Source organism: Cucumis sativus, chromosome 4, assembly GCF_000004075.3.
Source record: "Cucumis sativus cultivar 9930 chromosome 4, Cucumber_9930_V3, whole genome shotgun sequence".
Taxonomy (NCBI): domain Eukaryota; kingdom Viridiplantae; phylum Streptophyta; class Magnoliopsida; order Cucurbitales; family Cucurbitaceae; genus Cucumis; species Cucumis sativus.
The window spans coordinates 14,395,241-14,416,138 of NC_026658.2; the positions used below are offsets into that span (position 1 = coordinate 14,395,241).

General features: G+C 32.6%; 3 protein-coding genes and 1 non-coding gene across 4 annotated transcripts; 2 read left to right on the forward strand and 2 right to left on the reverse strand.

The window, feature by feature from the left end:
- Nucleotides 1-1,985: 1,985 nt before the first annotated feature.
- Nucleotides 1,986-6,445, reverse strand: LOC101209287 (ankyrin repeat-containing protein ITN1). Its single transcript, XM_011655311.2, has 4 exons — nucleotides 6,293-6,445; nucleotides 5,415-5,942; nucleotides 4,399-4,808; nucleotides 1,986-3,383 (listed from the first exon to the last, which is right to left on the reverse strand). The coding sequence occupies exons 1-4, from the start codon at nucleotides 6,312-6,314 to the stop codon at nucleotides 2,559-2,561; spliced, it is 1,785 nt and encodes a 594-aa protein (XP_011653613.1). The 5' UTR covers nucleotides 6,315-6,445; the 3' UTR covers nucleotides 1,986-2,558.
- A 2,655-nt stretch (nucleotides 6,446-9,100) lies between these two features.
- LOC101219724 (probable pectate lyase 4) lies at nucleotides 9,101-12,619 on the forward strand. The gene is made up of 5 exons (XM_004142045.3): nucleotides 9,101-9,579; nucleotides 10,179-10,530; nucleotides 10,618-10,828; nucleotides 10,920-10,988; nucleotides 12,007-12,619. The coding sequence occupies exons 1-5, from the start codon at nucleotides 9,318-9,320 to the stop codon at nucleotides 12,241-12,243; spliced, it is 1,131 nt and encodes a 376-aa protein (XP_004142093.1). The 5' UTR covers nucleotides 9,101-9,317; the 3' UTR covers nucleotides 12,244-12,619.
- Nucleotides 12,620-13,732: 1,113 nt separating this feature from the next.
- LOC101209042 (exocyst complex component EXO70H1) lies at nucleotides 13,733-15,669 on the reverse strand. The gene has a single exon (XM_004142166.2). It carries the CDS (start codon nucleotides 15,516-15,518, stop codon nucleotides 13,770-13,772), a length of 1,749 nt encoding a protein of 582 aa, XP_004142214.1. The 5' UTR covers nucleotides 15,519-15,669; the 3' UTR covers nucleotides 13,733-13,769.
- A 2,177-nt stretch (nucleotides 15,670-17,846) lies between these two features.
- TRNAV-AAC lies at nucleotides 17,847-17,920 on the forward strand. Its single transcript has one exon. It is a non-coding gene; the product is annotated as a tRNA-Val (tRNA).
- The last annotated feature ends 2,978 nt before the right edge of the window (nucleotides 17,921-20,898 follow it).

The window sequence follows — 20,898 nt, forward strand, 5'->3', positions numbered from 1 at the left end:
CTCAAACTAACCTCATTACATCTCATTCTTTCACAGTGTAATTTGAATTGGATGGAATCATGAGGAATAATAATAAGAAAGAAGAAGAGGGAAAGAAATTTGGTGGTATGTTTGATTGAGAAGAGAGATTGGAAATGAAATGGTGTTTGTGAGTTAGTGTGGATGACATTATTGGGAGGAGCCATTAGCCAAGGCAGAAGAGCATGTGGACACTGTCAGATAAAATCAAATATTCAAAGCATCTCTCTCTTTTCTTTTCTTTTTTTTCATTTTTCTTTTCCTTCACATTTTTCTTCTTCTTAAATTTAAATTTGTTTATGCAACTAAACTTGGGGTGAATCCAATGTTCCTAAAACTAAATCTCAATTTTCATCCTTCCATTCATCTACTTCTCTAGTTGTTTACTGATGTGAGATGAAGATGTTGTTATATGTTTTACACACATTTCCACCTCTTTGTATTCGTATTGTTTCAAGTATATATTGAAATGTCAATATTTTTAGTGTATTGTAGAATTGATATTTTTGTCGACATCGATATTTTAAACATTGTTTTCAAGCTCGGTCAAAATGGGAGTCCACATGTTGATGTCAAAGGACATATAGATGATGAAAGTGGTCAAAGGTGAGCATGTACTTGCAACCAAGACGATGACATCTCCACGAGCATAACAAGGACATGAGCTTTGACTCACTAGTCTATTGGAACATATAATTATAATGAAAATATATGACAAGAGATCATCTTTTTTTCTCTCTCTTTTCATTTGTGATGTTTAATCGTTCAAAAACTAATGAGAGGTAAATACTCGGTGGTTAAAACATATTTACTTACACAGTGATTAACTTTAGCATAGGCTAGTCACTTAGAGGGGTTGTTTCGATCTTAAGTTCAACTGGGTGCAACGATAAAGTTTAGGACTATTTACCTTAACACACATGACATCAGTGGAGGACCTGCAAAAGGTGGCTCTAATGATGCGGTAAGAGAATTACATGATGAGAAGAAGTTAATAAGTTATTACGTAGGTATATGGAGTCATAAGGGTGTATTTACATAAAAGAAAGATTTTGACTATGATTCATCTTGATCCTAATGAATTTCCTAATCCCCATTAAGCTTAGGATCAAATCTAGTACTATCTTTATATTATTTTATCTTGGTTTTTTTGTTTTATACTTTTGGGTCAAACTACACTCCTCAAAGTTACGGTTTCCAACTCAGTCTACAATATTTTACACTATTATATCGTACAAACTATTATAATTCACAAATTATAAATAACCACATCAGTTCAAATGTAATAAAAAGAGAGACCGACCTGCTCCCTACAACAAAAGTATACAAATGTATTTGCGCTTTCGTTCTCAAGTATATTCAGTCCACACAACTAAACCCTAAGAAGGTGTCCCACACACTTTGGATGGAGAGTTGAATTTGGTTAAGGGTTTACTTTTTGAAGTATTTTTAAATACTTCCATTTTAGCTTCATGTTCAGACAGTACAGCATTAAGGTTCATTTTATCATTTTTTTTAAAAAAGTGTAAGTTGAGAACAAAAGAGAGTGACTGTTTTAGATAACATTGAAATTTGGTTTGAATTTTGTAGTTTCATGTGCTTATAAACTCTTCAAAAAATCAGCTTTATGCTTTTCCCACTTCCACCTTTTTCCTTTTTTATGTCATTGAATCTCTCAACATCCTTATAAGTTTAAGATTAATGGCTTATGTTCCCTTACCTTTTATCTTCTTTTTGTTATATTAGCTTTAAGCATAGCTCAATTGATATAAAGTTTGGTACTAACAACTCCGGTTCAAAAGTTCAATATATATATCATTTTCAAACTTCATACTTTCATCTTAATGTCTAAAATACCTCCTAAAGTGTAATAACTAACATCTCACATTTAAAAATTATATATATATATATATATATATATATATATATATATATAATATGATATAACTGAAAGGGCATTGAAGACATTTAAGAAGCTTTTGAATGAAGTTAATACTGTCAAAATTGAAACCTCAGTCTTTCACTGACAATGAGTTTCTTCGTGGAAAGTAAGAACAAAACAGATACAAAATTTTACTTTACAACCAAGCAAAATTTTACTTTACAACCAAGCAATCTTCTTCACTATTTTCCCTCTTTTTCTTTTTTTCTTTTTCTTTTTTAAAAAAGTTTTCTTTTAGTAATAATAACAAATTCACTATGTATTAATTACATTAGGATAAATATATGCATAAACCATTATGAATGATATTTTCGAGCTGGCTTGGACGATTCAATACAACTTAGCCTCCAAAGTTGTATGTTTCACATACGCCAAAGACATCCAATAAATCTTTATCTTAACCCAATGGGCTTTTAAGAACAGATGCGTTTCATCATCTGATCAAAAAAATGTCTGCATCAACGAGGAGTGATGGTCTAAAAATGGGAACCGAGAGTAGTAGTATTACATCCTCTAACACAACACAAGTTCCCTCGGTGCCGAACTGCAGCATGTAGGGTAATTCCGCAACGTAGCCATGTTCCAAATGTATGTAGGATCATATGGCATAGATTGGATTTACTTCCGAATCCGACTCTGAATGACGCGATAAATTGTTTCCATTCCTCATAAGCTTCATCTTTTTCCTCACCCTTCGGACACGTTTGTACTTGATCACATAGTATGTCATTGAACCTAGAATTCCAGTCATTGTTAGGCCACCGATGATGGAAATGAGAACAGCTGCCCATCTGTTACGCCGACCAACAACGATGTAAGATGAAGAGATAAATGCTATTGTAGTGCAAACGGAAGCCAACCACATCAACTTATTGATTACTTCTACAACTCTTCTCTCTGATTTTGTCTCTCCTCTTACAACTGTTATTTGTACCACAACGACTGCCAAGGATGTGAACAGGGCAATTGCATTAAATATGAAGAACACTTGGAATGATGGACTGCCAACCATCACAGCCATCCCAGTATCATCATCGCCACCCGGAACTGTGAAAATTGCTGCGAATGCAACTGTTGCAAAGAGCACAGCAACAACTGTGATCGAGTTGGTTGCATTGTTTATTCCAGCTCTATGGAGTTTCCGGAGTTCCTTTGCTATCCCATTCATGTTTCTGTTTGTCTTGCGAGCTTGTTCAAGCTGAATATGGACATCCTTTTTTATCTCCGTCACTGTTTTTCTTAGCTCATCTCGGGGTTGATTGAGATCATTTGCACTTACTGCCCCGCAGCGTGCTAAGCATTCTTTTATCTCCGAGGTTTCTTCAGATAGCGGAAGTCCTTCAGCTATGTCGTAGGCTGTTTTAAGGTCTCTAGACAATGCATTCACATTTGTGTCCCGAAGTAATACTAATGCATTGACAATCTGCAAGAATTACAAGTATTCATGAGAGGTAGCTTGTAACAAATTTGCAATTATTTAAGATCGTTCAACATCCAAAAAGGTTCTGCTAAAAAAATTAAGTATATGCCCTTGGAAATTGCTCTTTCTCCCTGTTGTAACAGGCATTTAGCATAATTCTTCAACTTTTACAAAAAGAACAATAATAATAAATAAATAAACAACAATTAGTAAACAAAACAAACCACAGTTTCCTTAGAAAACAAAAGTCGTGGTCATACAATTTCAAATAAGAACCTAGCAGAAAAAACCTTTCTTATACCTAGAAATCACCATCCAATCATCGTGTTTAGATACCTTGGAGCCTGGCCGAACCCTGGAGCATTTGGTGAACCTCAATATTCTAAGTTCTAGTGAGGAGACTTAAGGCGGTGTTTTCTTTATCCTATGTCATGTAAAAAGCTTTTGCCATTGTGGCACCCTTGGGGTTATAATCATCCATGTATTTCTACCACAAATTCTATCAAAATCAATTGCTAAAAGTTTGTAATTTTGTCAAGTAGGCATAGGCAAATTGGGCAAACTTAATGCCTGACTTCAGCTGCCCCAGAATTGGTTAGATAGACCAAGTACCTTAAACTACCTAATATGACTTAGTTATGGAGGAAAGTCAAAACATAAATCTTCTACAGTAATTTGGAACATCTCGTGGGAGGGATCTAAGCATCCCAGCAGCTTAGAAATCGTATATCTATTCTTTCCATTTCAATTCAATAAACTACAAAATGTCCAAAATCACCCACATCAAGGTACCAAATTTTGTACTATTGAGTTCCTTCTAACCTAAGATGAGCTTGGTCTCTGATATTATCATTCACATATATACACTTTTTTATTTCCAACCATGTTCTCAAACTCAAGTGAAAAACTAAAAACCAAAACAAAAACGTCAAACAATGAAAATTCTAATTCATAGACATGGTCAAATATGGTAAATACATGATTGCACGTAATTACTTTTTGCAATACCAATTGATACCTCTGCCCTCCTTTTCCTGGTTGCAATATGTAATGCAGTGTTGCCGAACCTGTCAGGAAGCATAACAAGAGCTGGATCCGCTTTAAGAAGCAATTTCACCACTTCACAACTAGTTCCTTTTACAGCCATATGCAATGCTGTCTGCCCTTTCTTATCATTCCTTCGTGCCAGTTGTGGATCTTTGCGAAGCAAAGCTTTCACAATTTCAACATGCCCTTGTCGAGCAGCTAAATGTAGTGCATTCTTCCCATTGGACCTAGATATCTCTAGCGAGCTAGAATCGGTTGAAAGCAACACATTGACTACTCCAATATGACCTCTTGTAGCAGCAGAAATAATAGGAGTTGCATTTGATTGCCCAACTGTTTTACTCAACCCTGGATCGTGCTCTAACAATACCTGGACGATGGCTGCAAAAGATAATTACTAACTGAGTTGAATTGAAACTACAACATGCAGATGCTCAAGTACAACCATATACAATAGAAGTAACACATCCTTTTATGTTGTTAGAAACTACAACAGTAGCATCCAAATCATGCTTGCTTGTTCAAATTTCTTTAGGGTCTCTTATTTCTTAAAAGATGTCCCATTTCTACTGAAATGCGTCAATTAATGATGAGGCAGCACTTACCTAAAAATGAGGTACCATTTAAGATGAAGATGGGATTTGTAACTCTATGTGAGATAAGTAATAGCTACATCCATATTTCTTGATTGAAGGCCTATACCATCCTTCAATCCATCTAGAGACAAATCAACAAAACACGAATTTTAACACATGAATGAAGCAACAGATTGGTGGATTCAAATATGCCTGGTCCCCACTACGAAAATTGGTTGATTAGAACAATTGGAATGGTACAAGTTCATGGATTAGCATTTTCCAAATAAGACTAGGTCACAAAAACTCCATTCAACTATACACACACAGCAAAACCCATCATGAAGGAAAAACTTGAAGTGACAAAAATGATAGAAACAAAAGAAAATAAGCTTATATAGGGACAAGATACCTTCATGACCTTGACTTGCAGCAATATGGAAAGGATCAAAACCAGACCTATTCTTCATAGTCATGCCTTCCTTGGTGGAATACTGCAACAACTCCTTCACAATAGCCAAATGCCCCTTCTCGGCTGCGGTAAACAGCGCTGTCTCTCCTAACTCATTCACCTCATTCACAATAGCAGACCTTATCTCTGCAACCTCTGCATCAAAATCTGCTCCACTCAAAGTACCAACCATCTGAGCATCAATTTCACCCAAAATCTGTCTCACAGCAGTTAAATCACCCCGTTGCGCTGCCAAATGCAGCTCAGTGTCATTGTGTCTGCCTGTCACCTGCTTCACATACTTCTTCTTATCGAACCTCTTCCCAGAATTGGATAAAACCAGAGACTTACTCGAATTTGATACGAGTAACGTCTTGCCTGAATTGGACAGCACCAAAGTCGGTGTCGTCGGAGAAGGCGGAGGCTGTAGCTCGTACAGACAATTAGTGCTGGACGAGAGCCTCAGCCCTGTCTCCAGGTCTCTCATGCCTAGTACCATAGAAAACCCCGCAAAAATCCAATCAAAAGCATTTCATGTATCCTAAAAAATCACAAAAATCCCCAATGGGCACAATGTGGCAATCCCAACATCAAAATGAATGCAGTTTCTTCCAATACATCAATCCCCATTAACCCATAAATCAAAATAAGGAAGAAAGAAAAAACAATAATAAATCCCTATCTAAATCGTTCTTCCAATGTCAATAATCCCTCAACTCAAAAAGCCATTTCTGTTCATTTTCTCAACGAAGAATCAATGGATTACAAAACATTTCCAACACCAACAAAAAGAGGAAAAACGAGTAAAATGAAATGGAAAATATGAGAAAGAAGAATACCTGGTTTGATCCCAAACCCCATGGGTGAAATTCAAGAGAACCCACCCTACAAAATCACCATTGTGAGAAGAATTTGATTAAGATTTCGATGCAGAGGAGGAAAAAATTTCATGGGTATTCAGAGAGAAAGGGAAGATGGGTGGAAATCTTCAAGGAAAAACAAAACTGGATTTGTTTTTTTCTATTAATAATATTATTAAGTTATGTAAATTAAATTAGTTTTCTTTAGATGGAAAATAATCTTCATCAACTCATTCATTTCATTAACATAAAGTTTGGTAATATAATAATTTTGATTAATATAAAATTAATCATGGAATAACTTTTATCATATTTTATAATTTTCAACCATTAAAAAGCTCTATTTTATGTTTTTATCTTAAATTTTTATCAATTTCATATCTTACTCGGGAAAGAATGATATTAAATAATAAAAAGAAAACTAAAAAAAAAAAAACGACTCATAGCAAGTAATCTACTTTTAAATTTGAACAATTCAAAGTTAATTTTAAAATCATTTTTTATTGATTAAAATTATACTTTTATAATTGAATTGAACAATGGGTTAAATGGTGAAAAAAATGAAGTGATATCCTAACTTCTGTTTTTAATTACAATATTTAGGACTTAATTGTAAAGTTGCTTACAGAAATCAAATATAGTAAGCTATATATTTGGTATAATTGTTAATATGCACACGTTATTTGAAAATTTTCAATTTGAGCCGTTGTTGTTATGTGCTTTTGAAATTGATTAACCACTTATGAGACTTAAATATGCATATACAGAATATTACTTTATATATTTGTATGAAATTTCGCTATATTACATATTTGTTCAATATTGTCATATACAAAACATTACTTCCTTCTATCAACTCCAACTTAATATGGTAATTCCAGAATTACAAAATCAATCCAACTATGCTATTCCAAAAATCTCAAGACTACAAATCTAGTTCAAGAAACACAAACTCAACTAAAGAAGCTTGAAACTCAATGACTTTGGATGAACTTGGCTTCAAATACAATCTTGCATTCCACATCCTCCATCTCCCGTTCTTGCTTTGCTTATTTCAAAGGTTGGTGGTTTTAACATGCAAACGCGAAGAACAAATCTTACTTTCCAAATAATGCTTGGGGGAGTTTGACTACAAAAACTTGAATGGATATAAAATAATAAAAAAGAGCGTGAAATTTAGGAGAAGAAGAAAAGAATTGAAGGTCTTCTATGTCTTTGAAGACGTTAAACATGCAATCTTAAGAAGTTTGTTGAAGAATTTATTGCTCTATATGATACCCAACGACAACTTATTGAAAATAAAATTAAAATACTAGAAACGTAAATAGAACTCTTTAAAGTAAAGAACATATACTAAATAGATATGATTGATAACATGGAGGGTCTACAATTTTAATTGAAAAACTAACCTCTAGCAATAACTAAAAGAAAATGTAAGCTAAGATTGATTTATTAGTGATACTTCATATATTAGCTACAAACCAAGAGATTGATCAGAATAATTAGAAACTAAATTCACCTTGTTTCACATGAAATTAAGATAGTCTTTCCCTCCTAGGGCCAAGATTATAAAATGTATCACCATCAAACAAAAAGTGACATCTTAGTGTCTGAAAGGGATGACCAATATCCTGATAATAATTGATCGAAAGATAACGAGTCTAAAAGGATAGAAAGTGATTAGTAAAGATAACGGGTTTTAGTGTCAAAAAATATCATGAATGACCAATATCCTGACACTATGCATTTAATTTCATGATTTGCTACACCAAATACTTATATTACATGTTTTTTGGTTCTATTGTGATTGATTCAAGTTAGTTACCAACTTGCACTTTGATTGACGTCCATCGCTCATGCGCTTGTTGTTTTTCACTCTTCATCACATGATTATTTTAATCACCGGTACTTTTGCATGCAATATTTGGGCGGAGTTGACCTTCATGGCTTCAAAAGTAATCTTTCCACTAAATTGATCAATTCCACATAATCATAGGCTTAGTATCTCTTTGATCTATTACTTCCTATATTGCATTGAGGAAGATGCATAATTATAAGTTTGGGGTAGGATGTCGATTGAACCTTTCTATTTGTTTTTATTATGTTGTGCATGAGTAACTTTTGTTGTCAACTCAAATATAGTTTGGTTCCTCAAAGCATTATTGTTAGTTCAAACATATCTCCATTATATGATATATCACTTTAACGTAAATGGTAGTAACATGACAAATGACACGTTAGTTCTAACACATTTTTATTATCAGATCATATGATTTTTCATATTTATGGTCTACAACACACCAATACATGAAAAGATATATCATTTCGACTCAAATAGCTTTAGAAAAAAAGAAGAGAATTGTATTGCATTAAAACATGTCTTTATCATTAGATCATGATATTTCATATCTATGATTTAGATTGTACTTGTACATAAAAAATAACACCACTTCTATCATTACCATTAGATCATAATATTCCACTTCCCTCAATATTTTGGGCTTCAATTACAACGTTTTCAACTACTATAATCTATTATGTTTACTATTTTATACCATTAGATCATGATATTTCATATGTATGATTTAGAACGTGTTTATTATTTCCTAATCAAACTAGAATAGCTAATTTGTAGTTGGAATCCCTCCAAGTTGTGATATCTAATAGAATTATGAACAGTTATAGGAGTAGGATTCTCCCTTGGATTATTTTTTTGAAAAGGTTTTTTCTTGTGTGTTTAATGAATTTCTATCCCAATGTTCATATAAATGTCAATATCAAATCTATGCAAATGGTATAGAGAAAAAAAAAGATTAAATCTTGATACCTTGATCCCAACGCAAGGTAGAAGACAGTGGCCGGTGAAAGAAATCCCTTCACCGTAACTCACGATCGCCTTTCACCTTAACTAATTTTTACAGGGAAACCTTCGATCCATAGCTGTCAATTCCTTGTTTCGATTTCTCCAATCCAATCTAATCCAATCCAATCGCCTTCTGTTATAATGGGTAACGCCCATGGCCACCGCAAGCATTTCAACCATGGCGTAAATACCTCTCCAACCACTAACGCTCCTTCTCCCTCCAATAAATACTCTTCATCTGAACCCACTTCTCGAAATCCCTCCTCCTCCACGAATATGCAGTCCTTGCCCTACCCCCATGTTGATTCCAGCCTTCGAGCCCTTGCCGCTCAGGCTGAGGGCTTTGGTCGCTCTGCCATTGGTGGTCTCCATGGTTCTGTTTATTGTGTTACTAATTTAGCAGGTATTATTTGCTTTCTCTTGTTTATGTACAAAATTCATTTTGGTGGTTTCTGGATTATGCTCTGTTGGGTCCTTTTTTTATGAAGTTGTGGAAATTGAGATGTTGAAGATTTGGGAAATGTGTTTTCTTGACTTGATTTAGAATTATCATGATTTTTCTACTTTGGAGGCTGGTTGATGGTAGAGTTCTTCTGTTATAAATCATCCCGTTTCTGTGCATTTCATTTGATTGTTTGAAGTTGGTATTAGAATTCGATTAGTTGCTGAGATGTAGGAACTTAGGAGAGACTTTGTTACAAATGGTACTTGGTACATGAATGATCTTAGAACTCTCTCTTGTTTTGCTCTGTTTTTGTTTCATTTCCCTTTTTTTCGTATGCTTTGTTTGGTGGGTGAGGGGGAGGAACTGAAGTTTTGTTGAGGAATTTTGTAATCACAAAGGCTAGAGAGTTGGATTTAGAATTCTGTTCTTTGTGCTTTATTGGTTTGTATTTTAAGAGTTTTGCAATTGCTTCCTAATTCTCCATACACTTCGTATCATATAATTGTGTTGGTTCTTCGTTGAGGAATCCTTCAATCTGTATTTTCTGTCTCTTGTAGATGATGGTCCGGGATCACTTAGGTTCGGATGTCGTATGAAAGAGCCTCTTTGGATTATCTTTGAAGTTTCGGGCACAATTGACTTGTCTTCGTATTTGAGTGTGTCATCGTATAAGACTGTAGATGGTCGTGGTCAAAGGATAAAACTTACAGGAAAGGGGTTGAGGCTGAAGGAATGTGAGCATGTGATTATTTGTAATTTGGAGTTTGAAGGTGGTAGAGGTCATGATGTTGATGGAATTCAAATTAAGCCGAACTCAAAGCACATATGGATAGACCGTTGCAGCCTCCGAGACTATGATGATGGGTTGATTGATATCACCCGAGCAAGCACGGATATCACTATTTCTAGGTGAGAGGAAGCTACATCTAAGAGCTTTCTTGATACCTTAACAATCCAGCATTGTGCTTGATTTCTTTGCCCATTGTGTATCTGTAGGTGTTACTTCTCACATCATGACAAGACAATGCTCATTGGAGCAGATCCTTCTCACATTGGTGACCGATGTATCCGTGTCACTATCCACCATTGTTTTTTCGATGGTACACGTCAACGGCATCCACGTGTTAGATATGCTCAAGTGCATCTATACAATAATTACACCAGAAACTGGGGTATCTATGCTGTCTGTGCTAGTGTAGAATCAAAGGTCTTGATACACCTCACTTTTTCCCAAATACACTTTAGTTTAAACTTCTCCAAGATAGGTGATTTAGTTTCTTGCTTTCATTTTGTATCAGATATACTCTCAGTGCAACATATACGAAGCAGGAGAGAAAAAGGTGGCGTTTAAATATCTAACTGAAAAGGTAAATTTATTCTTTTTCGTCCTTATGATTCGAGTAGACGTGTAGATTATGTCTATGGTTAAATCAACACGTGATAAGATTAGGGGTAAAGTATCTCACAATGTATGCAGCTTTGACTTTTTATGCTTTGCTTCTAAAGTGTTATTCCTTCTTATCCTTGATGAATTCTACCCACGTTTGTGTACTATTTTCTGTAATTTCACTCTATACATTCTTAAACATTGATGTAACCCATAACATGTTAGTATTGATAATTCAAGTTCCATAGGACTGGACAAAGTTTTTACAATGATTCGGGTTTTGATTTTATAACTCATGACATGACACAGTGACATGTCGTTTTTGAAATGACATGACAAGGATACAATTATTGAAATATACATTTTTAACAATATATATATCATCTTTATATCGGAAGAAAATTGAAAGTAAATGGGTTGATGTACTTGTCTGCTTGAAAAATTAGTTTGATGTATTTCACCCTCAAAATTAATTACTATTGTCATATGCGTGTTCTTTTAGTATTCTTAACGATTGTTCTATGCATATATAACACATTTGTGGCCTTAACAAGTGTCTGATACATGTACATACAAGTATCAGTGTGTCCAAGTGTCCAACATGATTCAAATATGGACACGCTAGTCAAACAAAAGGTCACAATACATCTTAAAAATTGGGGGTTCATTTGCCTGTCCATGCATCTCTCTAGTCAAACAAAAGGTCACAATACATCTTAAAAATTGGGGGTTCATTTGCCTGTCCATGCATCTCTCTCACTCTCTGTTTGTGCCACATGTCTAAAGATGTTTAGTTACTTTGAAACTGCTTGAGACTCGAAAACAAAATGCCAAGAACCTTTGTAGAACAAAACAAACTTTACTAGTTAAAATATATATATATATATATATATATATATATATATATATATATGTATATGAAAAGGAACAAAACAAAGTGTAGTGAAATGGAACCATGGTTCGTATATTTATGTCTTACTCTGATATCATGAGTTCAGGCAACAGACAAGGAAAAGCCGTCAAGTGGTTCCATATGGTCTGATGGAGACTTATTTGTAAAGGACACTCAAAGTGGGCTATTGGCTCCAACTGCTGAACACGACTTGTTTCATCCTTCACACCATTACTCTAGTTGGACAGTGCAACCTGCAACAGATGCTCTTAAACATATTCTCCAACATTGTACTGGATGTCAAAACATCCCAAGACCCGCTGATCAGCCTCTGGTACCTTAGAAGATAATACAACTTGTTGAAATTGTAGTTTTGGTCCTTGAACTTCTATCCTTTTTTCATTTTTGGTCCTTGAACTAAAGTCTTACTTTGGCTCCTTCAACTTTTAACATCTCAACTTGGGTCCTTTTTAACTTCTTTGTCAAATCCACTTTTATGGCCCCCATGTAAAGATGTTGTGTTTTGTATTATTATTTGTATGTTGTATCCATGTTGTTGGTTTAGAAATTTCCGTCAAAGTTCAAGGGCTAAAGTTGAAATTATATATTTACTTTTTAACTTTTCATGTTATAACTATCCAGTAGTGTGACATTACTTGTAGTATTCAAACTCTATTGTAACTTGTAAGGCTATTAATTATGTACCACCATTGTCACTAGTAAGGTTGATCACTCGATTTGCTGAGGAGTAAACGTTAGTCAGTCAATCGGGTTAGTTTAGTTCTTTGGATTATTTTTTTACTTTTCGATTTGGAATTTTTCCAAACTGATGTCGATTGATCCCTCTCATTCTCTAACTTGACTTTGGTTTGATCAACCGGTTCGACTTTTTGGTCTATCATGCTCACCTCTAATCCTTAGTATCTATTCATGAAGTATTAGTTATTATTAATTTGTTTTTTCTTCAAATATTATTTTGTTATTCAATATGATAATCGGTGACAAAAAAAAATGGACTTAAATGACTAAGTGAACAGAATATTTAGACTTCCAAAATTAAGTGAAGTATAGAAAGAAGTTTCATGGAAACATGCAAGGCTTGAAGTTTTGGTTGTCAATGGTTTAGTCAATGGTTTAGTTTTTTGTGTTGACTACAATGACATGGACATTAAAATCTTTGCTTACTAAAGAAAAGATATTGAAAACGATTAATAAAGAGGTGTTATGCGGACGTAGTCATCGTCACACTCAACATTGAAAGTGATTAGTAAAGGGATACGTAGGCATAGCTATGATGCTTGAACACGAGACATTGAAAATGGTTCATATATTTGACTTGAATTTTCTTTTTTCCTATACTAATAATTATTTACATAAAATATGTTTGAATTGACTTTAAGCACTAAAAACTAATTGAAAAAATCCAAAATATTCAATTTTATTTTTTTATGATCTTAAAATAATAATTATTATCTCATCTATTAAAGTTTTAAACTATGGTTTAACTTTAAATAGTCGGACATACTACTGAAAATAAATCGATGATATGGAGATGGTTAGTTTTCCATATATTATTTCAGAGAAGTATATCTATTTCTATCCTTTGTTATTTTGAGGTTATAATAATTTAGGAGTTTAATAGACTTCACGGGAGTCGAGTTACAGATTGATTTCAATATTTTAATTAATAAAATATTCCAAACTTATTACCTTTTTATTCTTTTTGTTTTTTAATCTATATGATCATTGGACAATTCTTTATAATATGGTATGATAATTATATGAACCATCAATAATAGATTTTTGTGTTTAGTTATATAAGGAAAAAAAAAAAGGAAGAAGGTTAAAATGGTAATTTTAAGGATACTGTTAGTTGGGTAATGAATGTGATTCAACGTGTGGAAAAAATAGGTAAGATAAGTAATTTTCTACATCTTCAGGGGTCAATCTTGCAATTACCTCTTCCCCCACCGGAAATCTGTGCGTATTGTAAAATTCCCGGTACACCGGCAACCAGCTTTTCGCTATCGACAATATTTCGAATCGGAGTTTCGGGTCCGGTATGACGCTCGATCTCTGTTTCCGGTACGCTTCTTTGAAACTCGAATTGAACTTCTCGTAAACCTCCGTCACTTCCGCCGTCGTAAGAGCCGCCGTCGGATTTACCGGCAGCGTCGATATTACTTTTCCCCATGCCAATTGCTCGTAACTGTCGATGTACTGTTTTACTTTTCCTTTGTGCAGTTCGATCCATTCCTCTCCGAGAAGATAATGGAGGTTGGAGCTTTGGACCTGCCAGATGACGAATCGGACATTGTTGGCTAAGAAAAGGTATGAGAGTGAAATGTCGTCGCATTGCCTTGCTTTACTGTCGAGCTTGCAGAGGAGGATGAAGATTATCCGCGCCATGTATGAAGAAACTGATGAAATTGGAGAGTCGTCGGAATCTAAAGAACTGGAATTAGAATCGGACGGAAGAGTTGATTTCTTTGGCGGCGGCCACCGGGAGAAGATTGTGTAGAGGATTTCTCGGTACTCGGCGAGGTGAGAGAGGCAGTCCATAGATTGGAGAGATAAGGAGTGTATTCCGCCATCGACGGAGAGGGAATTCGAGGAGTCGTTTTGAATGGAGGACTCGTAATCTGAGAGAACTGCGGAGATTGATTCCGATAGACCGCTGAGCGAGGCGATGGCTTGTGATTGAATTACTTCAGTGGATTCAAATGAAAAGATCGATTCGATTCTTGACCAGTTCTCGAATATGACAGTGAACATATCGAGTAAGTAGAACAAATTCTTCTGCGATTTCTGATTCTTCACGATAACTTCTGGAAATGCAAACAGAATCATAGCACCGTCTTTGCATGTTTTGGTGAAACAAGATTCCCTAACGGATTCGGAACTCACGAAAACGTAATCGCACAAATCTCGCTCCGCATTGAAAATCGTTGTTATTGCAGTAATCGCACCTTCTAACCACTTCGTGATTCTGAAATCAACAGCTTCAGAATTCATCTTACGGATAATTTGCGATGAAAACTTCCCGATGCCGAGACGGTACATTCCTTCGTCGACAACAGATTTGCGAACAGTCGTGTAAATTTCAACACATTCTTTAGTATAACCAGAGGAGATCATACAATCAGCTATCGCTCTCAGATCCGCCATGGCGACGGATGAAACTTTCCTCACATCACAATCCTCTGCTGTACGAACTCGGACAGGACTCGATTCTACATCGAGCGGTTCGCGATTCACGGAAAGAATCCGATAGAACTCAACCTGAAGTCTCTTCATCGCAGTCTGCATCAATCTATGAGAAAACACAAGTTTCTGAGAGGTCAAAAGATACATAACCTTTTGGAGTTCGTTCACACACCGGATGAATCGCAGGGCTTCTTGTTTGCTATGGTGAAACATGGAAGACACTTGGGTATAGGCCAAGGATTGGGTGCTCCATTTGTTGATAATTTCAGCGGCGGATTGCAAAGTCCGATCAATCATGGATTCGGAAGCAACTTCGGATGTTGAAGAAGAATTGTTGGAGAAAGGAGGAGAGACCAAAGGCAACAACACCTTTGAGCAAAATCCAAAAATCTTCTTTCCATTTTTCGGCATTAGAGAATATTGAAACTCTTAGTCTCCGGAGAAAGTTGGTTTCCAGTGTTTAAAGTTTTCTCCAAACGCCGGGATTTATCCGCCACCAAATTGGATACAAAAAGGAAATTCAATTTATAGGTTTCACCTTTGAAAGTTGTACTAAGCCCACCCCCACGGTCTACCCTATAATATGATTATTCAAAACAAAAGTTTGTTGACAAATATTATTAATTGTAATAAATCTGTATTGGAATTGCAAACGTAATTAAATTTCCTCTTTTAAAAAAAAATTAACTTCATCTATCATTCTTAACCCTAATTAAATTTTATGTTTAATAGAGATGAAACGACGTCGTGGTATGAGGTTGAATTTGTTCAGTCTCGGAGTTGGAGTTATTAGTGAGAGAAGAAGTCAATTAAGATAGACAAATTTGGAGGCAATAATTTTCAAAAACACGTAGGACTTATGACTTCTAAATATTTATGTAATAAATGATCCTAATCAATTAAAAGTGTAAGAAAGAGTCAAGTCAATATAGATTTCATTTATATCAACAACTTTAAATTCATATCATTTTATTATATGTTTCAGTTATTCAATAATCTATATTCTATATTCTACACTTTTTGTGTTACACTCATTTGTAAGTAATATATAGGCAAGTTAATTTTTTTATTAAATCCTATTTTACTCTTTTTTTAAACCGGACATAATTCTTCTACGGTACGTGTTTAAGTGTCTTTCGATTCTAGTAGGTGTAAATGATGTCAACTAGAATAAACTTTTCCAAATGAAAAAATATGGTTGTTGACCTCCATAGATACGATGGATATCAATGGATTGTGATTGTTATGGTGGAAGTGATTACATGTGTATTCTTTCACTTGTACAGAAAAATTCACGTCTCTATGATGATGATGATAACAACAACAATAATAAAATTAATAGTAATATGTGTTTGTTTTTTAATTTTTGTTTGCTTTTTTAAAACGTTGGTAGTAAGTTTATGAAAAAAAGTTAAGAGCTAATACATAAGCCAAATATCAATTTATATCCTTAAACTTTAGAGGTTGAATTAATTTAAAAAACCATAAACTAATAATTGTAACAATTTAAAATCTAAATTTTTACAATGGTATCAACTTACACCTTACAAATTCGTTCAAAGATCAATAAGTATTCATGTTATCATATGTCCATCTGTTTCCAGTGAAAAAGTGCGTGATTTGGAAGTTTAGAAAAGTATATATTTTCACAAACTATTACGTTCGGAGTTCAAGAACTTATCGAGGAAAAAAACGAATGTTTAAGTGAACGAAGACATACTGAAGCTGGAAAGTTAAATCAAATAATAGACTTGGAAGTTTTACAAGTCCTTGATGGGTGTATTTGTTGTGCCATTTCCAACTTTCAAACTTCACTTTCAAACAAATTTTAAAAGTTAAAAAATGAATGATTGTTGTTTTTTTAATATATAATTTTAATAAAATAGAAATAGAAATTAAATTATGAGAAATTTTGGTTCTGAAGTTTTAAGTTTGTGTATATCAATTTTATATATAATAAATCTGTGAAACTTTGTTTGATTATGATTTTATTTTTAATTTAATGTTCTTTAAATTTCGGTTTATGTTCTTCTCTCTCAAATTAAAAAAAAAAAAAAGATAAATACTTTTCTTAGTATTTAGAATTATGCTTAATTTTTTTTAAAGCATACCTAAAAGTAAATTACAAATCATCAAAACTTTACTTTTTCTTAACTTTTAAATGAAAAATTAAGTATAATAAATTTGATTTTTAGTGATTTCGTTACTGGAAGGTAAATAGTTTTTTAATTTTTTTTTTATTTTATTAAAATATTTTGTTAAAATTTAAAATTTAAATATTTTTGGAGAATGATATTTACAAGATAGACTTTTGATGAGCATAAACATTGTCCATAAACTCATAATACAATTAACAACTTTTTCAATCTTTCATTGTAACTGTGAAAAACTTTTTCACATATATACTTCTAATTTTGATTGGGACTGAAACTTTCCATTTCTAAGTCTTGATTTGACATAAAATTCCATTACAAATAACTTTCATAAATAAATCACTTCAAATCAATCGAAAATTATATTTTATATCGATTTTGATTTCTTCTCCTTTTTTTAATTATAATTAGTCTTTAATCACAATGTTTAGTTATAATTTTTGCTTCTCATTTAAAAAACAAATGAAACAACTTGGCTTGGTTTTAAAAAACGTACAATTTTTAAGAAACGGAAATTGATTTTAAGTGTAGTAAAATTTGAAAATATAATATATAATTAAAAATTATTATTCTTATGAACAAAAACGGTGTCGTGGTGTAGTTGGTTATCACGTCAGTCTAACACACTGAAGGTCTCCGGTTCGAGTCCGGGCGACGCCATTTTTTTTGTTTATGAACAAAATTCATTTGACTTTTTTTTTTTTACTTTTTATAATAAGTAGTAAAAAAGAAAATAAATTTATATTATATTTATTATAGTGTTTCTTTTTATGAATATGTAAAATTGTATTAAATACAATTGAATGCAATATTTATGAAAATTTAAAAGTATGGCAAATTTTATTGTTTTCTAGTACTCGTTGAAATCAATGAATTTTGCTCTCCTTTTAATTTACTGTCGTTTGGGTGTTTAAGGAGCATTCAATGTGTCGTCTCTCATTTATAAACTACATGTCGTTCATATCTTAACCCATTTCCATATTCCTTTTTTAATTTAGAAAACCATATATCTAATTTCTTTCTCACTATTTTTGTATTATTTCTTTTATATATAAATAATAACTACAAGTGGGTAACAATTAATTTATCAATCATTCATTTCTATCATCAATTTCAATCTAATTGTTTCTATAATAGATATTCGCAACATTTGTTCTTTTAGTATAACTACGTTCAGTTTAGACGAAACAATTGAAACACTTTTGTTTCATAAACTTGAGATTGGTAATGCAAACATTACGTCAATTGATCTAAGTTTACGTCAATGGAATTTTTAATTTTAGAATGAGTTGTTCCAGTGAAATATTTTAATAACTAAAATTTTAATTTATTTATGACGTAATATTTGTACTACCAATTCAAAAACTTTGTTAATTACAATCGTTCTATAAACTTGAGATTGATAGTAGAAACATTATAACATTAATTGAGTTAAGCTCACGTTCACATAATTTGATAACATGGGTTGACGTGCGTCAGTTGTGTGATGGAACCCTTGAATGGTTAAGTAATTTTGGGATCGTGTACATGAAAGCAATGGAATGGAATGGATGGATGGATGTGGTTACTAAATTTCATAACCGTTGTGGGGAATGGCCGAGTCCAAAAATTAAATTTTATGTCACACTCTGCCTCTGTCCCCATTGTTTTTCAATCTTCACTTTTCTTCTTTCATAAATTTTGTTCCCCATTCTCACCTGCCCACCTCTCCATTTTTTCTATTCTCGTTTCCATTTACATTACCAAAAGTTGCACTCAATACTTTTTACTTTCTATTTCTATTTCATTTTTTAACTGTTACTTCTAATACATTTTTCTTTTAAACTTTTTTAAAACAAAATTTAAATTATAGATATTTTAGGAGTAATCAAACCACTACGGTTATTTTTGTCGAACAATATCACAAATGGATGAATAATCTTAGTGATAAATTTGCAATTCATTTTAAAATGATCAAAGCCGAAAGGTGATTTTACGTTAGAGTGACCTTCTAGAGTTATCTATTGATATCAATATTTTGTTGGGTTGTTTCAAAGTTGAATCAATTGAGATTTAAAACTTTAAATGTTATTTGTACCAATAAGATGCTTTAAATTTCTTAAAGCAAATAAGAGCAAAAGAAATAATGAATAGTACCATTTGTTTGTGATTTAAAAATATTTGACAAGAGTGTTTTATGGTGCATGTGGCAGGAGCATACTCCATCAAAAACAAAATTTAAAATTAATTCAAAAAGTACCAAGACTCAAATTATAAAATTAAATAAAAGAGTTTAAAAAATATATACAATCAACCGACAAAATATATACACAGTACAAAACAATTTTGTAGATGAAAAAAATTCACAAGACGACAATATAAAATAATAAAATTACTCATGGGCAACACACAATAAATTGACCACATGCATATGATACATGATTATGTAGATTTTGGTATACAATCTCAGACACACTATGTTCTAGATGAAAGAATTTTATCTTTAATTCATTCAGTCTAGGGCATAATACAAATCAAATATAGATTTACACAATTTTATACTTCTTTTAAACGATCATGATACATTTAGTTATTGAAAGTGAGGTTTGATTAATAGATGACAATTAGCATAAGAAAAAATAATAATGAGTAATAAGTTTTGGTTAAGTTCATGTAAATGAATGTTATCCTAAAATTAAAATCATAATTATATTTGCATGGGATGGAAAAAAAAGAAAGAAATATAATAATAAAGAAAGAAGGGAGGTGTGATGGGAGATGGAATTAATTAAACAATAATACTAATTTATTTAAAATTAAGATGAAAAATGTATATTTTATATATAAAAAAACTGCAATGAGTGAAGACTCGTGAATACAAACTGTCTCTATCAAATATTTGGGAAATGCAAAGATACCCATTTTCCCTCTTTCCAATAACATCCCTCAATATTTTTATTTTATATTTCTACTTAATACTAATATTATTGTTTATTAAGAAAACTGTTTAAATCAATCTTAGATGAAAAGTAATAAATACGTTATTAAATGTATTTTAGTATTTAATAAATGAAACTTTAAAGTACAACAACAACAACAAATCATGACATATATTATTGCTCTAAGAGCAGTGACTTTATTGCATCAAATTAAAAGATACTTTCTTTTTTACTATTCATACACCTATCTATCTATCTATCTAACAAACATTATGTTTATCACTTAACCCATTCACCTTTTACTTCTTTCATATTCTAATATTAGCTTCAATCTTATTTTAATTTCAACTTTACATGAATCAAACAATAATACAATATTTCTCACTATCTTTCAAATTCAAATAGACAATAATCGTTTTTAAAAAATACACTAACATCTACTTTCAAATACGAGGATAAAACAAAAAGAAAACATTAATTTTACTAATTTCATCGACTATATTCTTCACCTCAGTAAAATTAGACTACAATGACGGAGGAAGAGAAGTAAAATTTGGATGAATTAGATTGTTTTTCTAACTTTTTCTTAAAGCTTAATATTATTTACGAAACTTTTTCATAGTTTTAAAAAATTTAAGAATATTTTTAATGAATTATCTCTAATTCAACTATATATATATAAATAAATAAAATGGGTATCCTTATAAAAACAACGGCTTC

Coding starts and splice junctions, on each gene's coding strand:
- LOC101209042 (XM_004142166.2), bottom strand. CDS start 15,518: ATGCCGAAAAATGGAAAGAAGATTTTTGGATTTTGCTCAAAGGTGTTG.
- LOC101219724 (XM_004142045.3), top strand. CDS start 9,318: ATGGGTAACGCCCATGGCCACCGCAAGCATTTCAACCATGGCGTAAAT. Junction 9,580..10,178: donor TTGTGTTACTAATTTAGCAG/GTATTATTTGCT, acceptor TGTCTCTTGTAG/ATGATGGTCCGGGATCACTT. Junction 10,829..10,919: donor GTGCTAGTGTAGAATCAAAG/GTCTTGATACAC, acceptor ATTTTGTATCAG/ATATACTCTCAGTGCAACAT.
- LOC101209287 (XM_011655311.2), bottom strand. CDS start 6,314: ATGGGGTTTGGGATCAAACCAG. Junction 5,943..6,292: donor GGGGTTTGGGATCAAACCAG/GTATTCTTCTTT, acceptor CTATGGTACTAG/GCATGAGAGACCTGGAGACA. Junction 4,809..5,414: donor TGCAAGTCAAGGTCATGAAG/GTATCTTGTCCC, acceptor TATCTTTTGCAG/CCATCGTCCAGGTATTGTTA.